Below are 10,251 nucleotides of genomic sequence, written 5' to 3'. Positions count from 1 at the left end.
ATAAACATCACCTGGAGGGGCTTCCTCTCTCCCTGTCTGACAAACTATCAAGGGATCACTTTTGATATTAAAATACGGATAGAAACAAACAGGGATGTCTTCTGTAATGGGCACAGCTCAAACAGCACTACCATAGCCATATGTGTACATGTTGCACAGTATGAGAATGTGTTATGCAGTTACCGACAGAAAGAAAACACCGAGAGATGCTACTCATTGTGAAATGGTCACATTTAATGAACAACCTCTCATTGTATATATATATATATATCTATAAAAATAACCCACGTACAGGTTACAAGAATCTAAAGCTAATACATTATTAAATAATACACATTCTTTTCATTTTAAAGATACATATCATAGTTTTTACAAAATATGATCATGGAGAATTAAGCCGTTCTGAATGTCTGAAAAAACAATCTTGTGTGTGTGTAGATCCTGTGTGTGTAGATCCTATGTGTGTATATCCTATGTGTGTAGATCCTGTGTGTCTGTAGATCCTGTGTGTGTAGATCCTGTGTGTGTAGATCCTGTGTGTATAGATCCTATGTGTGTAGATCCTGTGTGTGTAGATCCTGTGTGTGTGTGTGTAGATCCTGTGTGTGTAGATCCTATGTGTGTGTGTCTAGATCCTGTGTGTAGATCCTGTGTGTGTGTGTGTAGATCCTGTGTGTGTAGATCCTGTGTGTAGATCCTATGTGTGTAGATCCTGTGTGTGTGTAGATCCTATGTGTGTAGATCCTGTGTGTGTGTAGTTCCTATGTGTGTGTGTAGTTCCTATGTGTGTGTGTGTAGTTCCTATGTGTGTGTAGATCCTGTGTGTGTGTAGTTCCAGTGTGTGTGTAGTTCCTATGTGTGTGCGTGTAGTTCCTATGTGTGTGTGTAGATCCTGTGTGTGTGTGTGTGTAGATCCTATGTGTGTGTGTAGATCCTGTGTGTGTGTGTAGATCCTGTGTGTGTGTGTGTGTGTAGATCCTATGTGTGTGTGTAGATCCTGTGTGTGTGTAGATCCTGTGTGTGTGTGTAGATCCTGTGTGTGTGTGTAGATCCTGTGTGTGTGTAGATCCTGTGTGTGTGTAGATCCTGTGTGTGTGTAGATCCTGTGTGTGTGTGTAGGTCCTGTGTGTGTGTGTGTAGGTCCTGTGTGTGTGTGTAGATCATGTGTGTGTGTGTGTAGATCCTGTGTGTGTGTAGATCCTGTGTGTATGTGTAGATGCTGTGTGTGTGTGTGTAGGTCCTGTGTGTGTGTGTAGATCATGTGTGTGTGTGTGTAGATCCTGTGTGTGTGTAGATCCTGTGTGTGTGTAGATCCTGTGTGTGTGTAGATCCTGTGTATGTGTAGATGCTGTGTGTGTGTGTAGGTCCTGTGTGTGTGTGTGTGTAGGTCCTGTGTGTGTGTAGATCCTGTGTGTGTGTGTAGATCCTGTGTGTGTGTGTAGATCCTGTGTGTGTGTGTAGATCCTGTGTGTGTGTAGCTCCTGTGTGTGTAGATCCTGTGTATGTGTAGATGCTGTGTGTGTGTGTGTAGGTCCTGTGTGTGTGTGTAGATCCTGTGTGTGTGTAGATCCTGTGTGTGCGTAGATCCTGTGTATGTGTAGATGCTGTGTGTGTGTGTGTGTGTGTGTGTAGGTCCTGTGTGTGTATTTTATTATTCAATATTAAACATGTAATAAAGCACAACAGTATTCCTTGTAATAATATGAACTTGTGATATTGGCTATTAAAATGTAAACTGCAAAAACACATTTTGAAAAGTCAATGGAACTATAAATTAAACTCTTGTCTTTCTACAAATTTTATAGTCCACCTGCCAGAGGACTGAGGGCCTAATCGAGAGCTTGTCTTTCTACAGAGTATATAGTCCACCTGCCAGAGGACTGAGGGCCTAATCGAGAGCTTGGAATTGAATGGTTCTATCTGCATTTATGTTATTGAGTTATTGAAATATATATTTTTGTTCTGTACAATGTCTACCTATATAGTGCTGTAAATATGTTGGTAAAGACTACACGTTAAAATTGATCACACCGTTCAAACCAATGAGGTTTCGGAACATTAAAGCCAATTACCTCAGAATCAACTTTTTGCTGATAGACCCTTATTCTTTTAAAGTCATGTATTGTATGGTAATCTACTTCCTCAAATAGTAAAGTCGCAAACAGACGACGATGATGGAGATGAATTGCTCTCAAATCCACTGTGTTTTAACAGCTCTACTCTCTTGGTGATCGCTGGGTGCAATAGAAAGCTATAGAACTCTCATTCAGGATTTCTCCAAAGTGTGTTTTAGTTCTCTGTTATGTTGTTGTTTATGTCATGTGTTGTTGTTTATATCGTGATGTCATGTTGGTTGTCGGATGTCAGATACAGAATCCTGGAATTCTCTGGGTTCCATCCCTTCTACACAGGCACAGGCTTAAGGAAGCAGAGGATTGTGGGAAACCTTCTCCAAGACAAGTCTTTGGCATGATGAGTTAGCTGTATGTCACCACAAATGATGACAAAGGGGATCTTGGGATCTCTTACAAGTGTCTCAAAATTCACTGAATAATGAATGAAAAAGTTTTTTGTTTTTTTACTTGGAGAATGGAATCAGTCCACTGTGCTGCTGAGGAGAAGTCTTAACAGTCTCAGATCCACTAACAAGCCTGGAGCTCCATGGAGACACAGTCCTGCTTCTGTGTTGTCCAATCAATGATGTCTGCTTCTGTGGTGTCCAATCAATGATGTCTGCTTCTGTGTTGTCCAATCAATGATGTCTGCTTCTGAGGTGTCCAATCAATGATGTCTGCTTCTGAGGTGTCCAATCAATGATGTCTGCTTCTGAGGTGTCCAATCAATGATGTCTGCTTCTGAGGTGTCCAATCAATGATGTCTGCTTCTGAGGTGTCCAATCAATGATGTCTGCTTCTGTGTTGTCCAATCAATGATGTCTGCTTCTGTGTTGTCCAATCAATGATGTCTGCTTCTGAGGTGTCCAATCAATGATGTCTGCTTCTGAGATGTCCAATCAATGATGTCTGCTTCTGTGTTGTCCAATCAATGATGTCTGCTTCTGTGCTGTCCAATCAATGATGTCTGCTTCTGTGTTGTCCAATCAATGATGTCTGCTTCTGTGTTGTCCAATCAATGATGTCTGCTTCTGTGTTGTCCAATCAATGATGTCTGCTTCTGTGCAGTACTGTAGTTCTGCTGTTAGTACCTGCTGTTGTTGTTGTGAGTAGTTGATGGGGTTTTTTTTCTGTAGAAAACTTTTCTTTTAACTTTGACTTCATCACATCTTCACTTTCTATTTAACATTGTGTGAAACTTGAAATAAATGATCAATGCAGGATGTCCATTAATATGTGCAAAATAGACGAAGAAGACTCCTCAATTTCTTCCACAGGAATAAAACATCTGAGAGAGGGAGATAGAGAGAACAGAGTTAGAAACAGAGTACTAGCATATAGAGCATTATAACAACAGTATCTATGTATTGTCTGTCTGTCTGATTCAAACCAACACGGGTGTTTAGATTGGTTACTGACATGAACCAACCTAACCCTCCTCTACATTATCAGAGTCTACCTAACTACCATGGGGTGTTCCAGTGTAGATCAGAGTCTACCAGAGTCTACCTACCAGGGGTGTTCCAGTGTAGATCAGAGTCTACCTAACTACCAGAGGTGTTCCAGTGTAGATCAGAGTCTACCTAACTACCAGGGGTGTTCCAGTGTAGATCAGAGTCTATCAGAGTCTACCAGAGGTGTTCCAGTGCAGATCAGAGTCTACCTAACTACCAGAGGTGTTCCAGTGTAGATCAGAGTCTACCTAACTACCAGAGGTGTTCCAGTGTAGATCAGAGTCTACCTAACTACCAGGGGTGTTCCAGTGTAGATCAGAGTCTACCTAACTACCAGAGGTGTTCCAGTGTAGATCAGAGTCTACCTAACTACCAGAGGTGTTCCAGTGTAGATCAGAGTCTACCTAACTACTAGAGGTGTTCCAGTGTAGATCAGAGTCTACCTAACTACCAGGGGTGTTCCAGTGTAGATCAGAGTTTATCAGAGTCTACCAGAGTCTACCTAACTACCAGGGGTGTTCCAGTGTAGATCAGAGTTTATCAGAGTCTACCAGAGTCTACCTAACTACCAGGGGTGTTCCAGTGTAGATCAGAGTCTACCTAAAAACCAGGGTGTTCCAGTGTAGATCAGAGTCTACCTAACTACCAGTGGTGTTCCAGTGCAGATCAGAGTCTACCAGAGTCTACCTAACTACCAGGGGTGTTCCAGTGTAGATCAGAGTCTACCTAACTACCAGAGGTGTTCCAGTGTAGATCAGAGTCTACCTAACTACCAGAGGTGTTCCAGTGTAGATCAGAGTCTACCTAACTACCAGGGGTGTTCCAGTGTAGATCAGAGTCTACCTAACTACCAGAGGTGTTCCAGTGTAGATCAGAGTCTACCTAACTACCAGAGGTGTTCCAGTGTAGATCAGAGTCTACCTAACTACCAGGGGTGTTCCAGTGTAGATCAGAGTTTATCAGAGTCTACCAGAGTCTACCTAACTACCAGGGGTGTTCCAGTGTAGATCAGAGTCTACCTAAAAACCAGGGGTGTTCCAGTGTAGATCAGAGTCTACCTAACTACCAGTGGTGTTCCAGTGCAGATCAGAGTCTACCAGAGTCTACCTAACTACCAGGGGTGTTCCAGTGTAGATCAGAGTCTACCTAAAAACCAGGGGTGTTCCAGTGCAGATCAGAGTCTACCAGAGTCTACCTAACTACCAGGGGTGTTCCAGTGTAGATCAGAGTCTACCTAAAAACCAGGGGTGTTCCAGTGTAGATTAGAGTCTACCTAACTACCAGGGGTGTTCCAGTGCAGATCAGAGTCTACCAGAGTCTACCTAACTACCAGGGGTGTTCCAGTGTAGATCAGAGTCTACCTAACTACCAGGGGTGTTCCAGTGTAGATCAGAGTCTACCTAAAAACCAGAGGTGTTCCAGTGTAGATCAGAGTCTACCTAACTACCAGAGGTGTTCCAGTGTAGATCAGAGTCTACCTAACTACCAGAGGTGTTCCAGTGTAGATCAGAGTCTACCTAACTACCAGAGGTGTTCCAGTGTAGATCAGAGTCTACCTAACTACCAGGGGTGTTCCAGTGTAGATCAGAGTCTACCTAACTACCAGAGGTGTTCCAGTGTAGATCAGAGTCTACCTAACTACCAGAGGTGTTCCAGTGTAGATCAGAGTCTACCTAACTACCAGGGGTGTTCCAGTGTAGATCAGAGTTTATCAGAGTCTACCAGAGTCTACCTAACTACCAGGGGTGTTCCAGTGTAGATCAGAGTTTATCAGAGTCTACCAGAGTCTACCTAACTACCAGGGGTGTTCCAGTGTAGATCAGAGTCTACCTAAAAACCAGGGGTGTTCCAGTGTAGATCAGAGTCTACCTAACTACCAGTGGTGTTCCAGTGCAGATCAGAGTCTACCAGAGTCTACCTAACTACCAGGGGTGTTCCAGTGTAGATCAGAGTCTACCTAAAAACCAGGGGTGTTCCAGTGCAGATCAGAGTCTACCAGAGTCTACCTAACTACCAGGGGTGTTCCAGTGTAGATCAGAGTCTACCTAAAAACCAGGGGTGTTCCAGTGTAGATTAGAGTCTACCTAACTACCAGGGGTGTTCCAGTGCAGATCAGAGTCTACCAGAGTCTACCTAACTACCAGGGGTGTTCCAGTGTAGATCAGAGTCTACCTAACTACCAGGGGTGTTCCAGTGTAGATCAGAGTCTACCTAAAAACCAGAGGTGTTCCAGTGTAGATCAGAGTCTACCTAACTACCAGAGGTGTTCCAGTGTAGATCAGAGTCTACCTAACTACCAGAGGTGTTCCAGTGTAGATCAGAGTCTACCTAACTACCAGGGGTGTACCAGTGTAGATCAGAGTCTATCAGAGTCTACCAGATTCTACCTAACTACCAGAGGTGTTCCAGTGTAGATCAGACTCTACCTAACTACCAGGGGTGTTCCAGTGTAGATCAGAGTCTACCGAACTACCAGGGGTGTTCCAGTGTAGATCAGAGTCTACCTAAAAACCAGGGGTGTTCCAGTGTAGATTAGAGTCTACCTAACTACCAGGGGTGTTCCAGTGCAGATCAGAGTCTACCAGAGTCTACCTAACTACCAGGGGTGTTCCAGTGTAGATCAGAGTCTACCTAACTACCAGGGGTGTTCCAGTGTAGATCAGAGTCTACCTAAAAACCAGAGGTGTTCCAGTGTAGATCAGAGTCTACCTAACTACCAGAGGTGTTCCAGTGTAGATCAGAGTCTACCTAACTACCAGAGGTGTTCCAGTGTAGATCAGAGTCTACCTAACTACCAGAGGTGTTCCAGTGTAGATCAGAGTCTACCTAACTACCAGGGGTGTTCCAGTGTAGATCAGAGTCTACCTAACTACCAGAGGTGTTCCAGTGTAGATCAGAGTCTACCTAACTACCAGAGGTGTTCCAGTGTAGATCAGAGTCTACCTAACTACCAGGGGTGTTCCAGTGTAGATCAGAGTTTATCAGAGTCTACCAGAGTCTACCTAACTACCAGGGGTGTTCCAGTGTAGATCAGAGTTTATCAGAGTCTACCAGAGTCTACCTAACTACCAGGGGTGTTCCAGTGTAGATCAGAGTCTACCTAAAAACCAGGGGTGTTCCAGTGTAGATCAGAGTCTACCTAACTACCAGTGGTGTTCCAGTGCAGATCAGAGTCTACCAGAGTCTACCTAACTACCAGGGGTGTTCCAGTGTAGATCAGAGTCTACCTAAAAACCAGGGGTGTTCCAGTGCAGATCAGAGTCTACCAGAGTCTACCTAACTACCAGGGGTGTTCCAGTGTAGATCAGAGTCTACCTAAAAACCAGGGGTGTTCCAGTGTAGATTAGAGTCTACCTAACTACCAGGGGTGTTCCAGTGCAGATCAGAGTCTACCAGAGTCTACCTAACTACCAGGGGTGTTCCAGTGTAGATCAGAGTCTACCTAACTACCAGGGGTGTTCCAGTGTAGATCAGAGTCTACCTAAAAACCAGAGGTGTTCCAGTGTAGATCAGAGTCTACCTAACTACCAGAGGTGTTCCAGTGTAGATCAGAGTCTACCTAACTACCAGAGGTGTTCCAGTGTAGATCAGAGTCTACCTAACTACCAGGGGTGTACCAGTGTAGATCAGAGTCTATCAGAGTCTACCAGATTCTACCTAACTACCAGAGGTGTTCCAGTGTAGATCAGACTCTACCTAACTACCAGGGGTGTTCCAGTGTAGATCAGAGTCTACCGAACTACCAGGGGTGTTCCAGTGTAGATCAGAGTCTACCTATCTATCAGGTTGTGCTCTGAAACAGAGCAGGCACCAAATTGTTAATGCGTTGAAGCAGGGTTAATGACCTGACATTTCACTGGTCCCCAAAGAGGGTAAGAGAGACGCTTACATTCCTCTAACCACCAGACAGATAAACATGTCTAATTTTGAATCTGTTCCTGTTTGAGAAAGGTTGACTTTCATCAAGAACTGCTTTATAATAACTACCGATATCAACTGGTGTGAATGTATAAAGACAACTATAGTTATGAATGTGCAATGAGTCTGATAAAACCTGTCACATGGGCCAACACTGAGTCTGATAAGGTCTGTCACATGGGCCCACACTGAGTCGGATAAGGTCTGTCACATGGGCCAACAATGAGTCTGATAAGACCTGTCACATGGGCCAACACTGAGTCTGATAAGGCCTGTCACATGGGCCAACACTGAGTCTGAAATAGACCTGTCACATGGGCCAACACTGAGTATACAAAACATTAGGAACCTGTTCGTTCCACGACATAGACTGGCCAGGTGAATCCAGGTGAAAGCTATCATCCCTTATTGATGTCACTTGTTAAATCCATTTCAAATTGCGTAGTTGAAGGGGACGAGACAGGTTAAGGGCTTGAATCCCGCTAACGGGATCGATATGACAACAGCCAGTGAAAGTGCAGGGCGCCAAATTCAAAACAACAGAAATCTCATGATTAAAATTCCTCAAACATAGAAGTATTTTACACCATTTTAAAGATAAACTTGTTGTTAATCCCACCACAGTGTCCGATTTCAAAAAGGCTTTACGACAAAAGCACACCAAACGATTATGTTAGGTCTACACAGCTATTTTTGCAGCCAAAGGGAGGAGTCACAAAAAGCAGAAATAAAGATAAAAGTAATAACTAACCTTTGATGATCTTCATCAGATAGCACTCATATGACTTCATGTTAGACAACACATGTATGTTTTGTTCATATTTATATACAAACATCTTTACTTTGGCGCGTTATGTTGAGTAGTTCCAAAACATCCGGTGATTTTGCAGAGAGCCACATCAATTTACAGAAATACTCACAATAAACCAGCTCATGCCACTCTGCAAGACCACTGACTCATTCAGCTCCCATTCCCCCCTCCTTCACAGTAGAAGCATCAAACAAGGTTCTAAAGACTGTTGACATCTAGTGGAAGCCTTAGGAAGTGCAATTTGACCACATAGACACTGTATATTTGATAGACAAAGAGTTGAAAAACTACAAACCTCAGATTTCCCACTTCCTGGTGGATTTTTTCTCAGGTTTTTGCCTGCCATATGAGTTATATTATACTCACAGACATCATTCAAGCAGTTTTAGAAACTTCAGAGTGTTTTCTATCCGAATCTACTAATAATATGTATATATTAGCAACTGGGCCTGAGTAGTAGGCAGTTTACTCTGGGCACCTTAATCATCCAAGCTACTCAATATTGCCCCCAGCCATAAGAAGTTAAAGTCTGTAGGTAAACGGCCGCTGTGCTACTGATGGCTATTTAACAGTCTGATGGCCTTGAGACTGAAGCTGTTTTTTATTCTCTCGGTCCCAGCTTTGATGCACCTGTACTGACCTCGCCTTCTGGATAATAGCGGGGTGAACAGGTCTTGGCTCGGGTGGTTGTTGTCCTTGAGGTTTTTTTTGGCCTTCCTGTGACATCAGGTGCTGTAGGTGTCCTGGAGGGAAGGTAGTTTGCCCCCGGTGATGCATTATGCAGACCGCACCACCCTCTGGAGAGCCTTACGGTTGAGGGCAGTGCAGTTGCGTTACCAGGCAGTGATACAGCCCGACAGGATGCTCTCGACGGTGCATCTGTAAAGGTTAGTGGGTGTTTTCTGTGATTCTTCACCACGCTGTCTGTGTGCGTGGGACCATTTCAGTTCGTCGGTGACGTGTACTCCGAGGAACTTAAAAAACGTTCCACCTTCTCCACTGCTTTCCAGTCGATTTGGATCGGGGGGTGCTCCCTTTACTGTTTCCTGAAGTCCACAATCATCTCTTTTGTTTTGCTGACATTGAGTGAGAGGTTATTTTCCTGACACCACAATCCGAGGGCCCTCACCTCCTCCCTGTAGACTGTCTCGTCATTGTCGGTAATTAAGCCTACCACTGTTGTGTCTGCAAACTTGATACTTGTGTTGGAGGTATGCATGGCCACACAGTAGTGGGTGAACAGGGAGTACAGGACGAGGCTGAGAATGCACCCTTGTGGGGCCCCAGTGCTGAGGATCAGCGGAGTGGAGATGTTGTTTCCTACCTTCACCACCTGGGGGCGGCGCGTCAGGACGTCCAGGACACAGTTGCACAGTGCGGGATCGAGAGCCAGTGTCTCAAGCTTGATGACGAGTTTGAAGGGTACTATGGTGTTGAATGCTGAGCTATAATCAATGAACAGCATTCTTATATAGGTATTCCTCTTGTCCAGATGGGTTAGGGCAGTGTGCAGTGTGATGGCGATTGCATCATCTGTGGACCTTTTGAAGCGGTAAGCAAATTGAAGTGGGTCTAAGGTGACAGGTAAGATGGAGGTGATATGGTCCTTGACTAGTCTCTCAAAGCACTTCATGATGACAGAAGCGAGTGCTACGGGGCGATAGTCATTTAGTTCAGTTACCTTAGCTTACTTGGGAACTGGAATAATGGTGGCCATCTTGAAGCATGTGGGGACAGCAGACTGGGATAGGGATTGATTAAATATGTCCATAAACACTCCAGCCAGCTGGTCTGCTTGTTCTGTTCTGAGGACACGGCTAGGGATACCGTCTGGGCCGGCAGCCTTTTAAATGTTTTATTCACGTTGGCCATGGAGAAGGAGAGCCCAAAGTCTTTGGTAGTGGGCCGCGTTGGTGTATTGTCCTCAAAGCGCACAAAGCAAGATGTCGATGTT

General features: G+C 44.4%; 1 protein-coding gene across 1 annotated transcript in view; it reads right to left on the bottom strand.

Annotated features, from left to right (window-relative positions):
- Positions 1 to 213: 213 nt before the first annotated feature.
- Positions 214 to 10,251, bottom strand: part of LOC118964552 (ciliary neurotrophic factor receptor subunit alpha) — a 357,403-nt gene continuing 347,365 nt past the window's right edge. The window contains exon 9 of the mRNA XM_090233563.1: positions 214 to 3,402. Coding sequence (XP_090089689.1) covers position 3,402 — 1 coding nt within the window. The 3' untranslated portion in view covers positions 214 to 3,401. The remainder of the gene's footprint in view (positions 3,403 to 10,251) is intronic.

This window comes from Oncorhynchus mykiss, chromosome 5 (assembly GCF_057628025.1).
Source record: "Oncorhynchus mykiss isolate SJ-2025 chromosome 5, ASM5762802v1, whole genome shotgun sequence".
NCBI classification, from domain to species: domain Eukaryota; kingdom Metazoa; phylum Chordata; class Actinopteri; order Salmoniformes; family Salmonidae; genus Oncorhynchus; species Oncorhynchus mykiss.
Note: the sequence above shows the minus strand (reverse complement) of the source record. Positions and strands in the feature narration are given on the sequence as shown.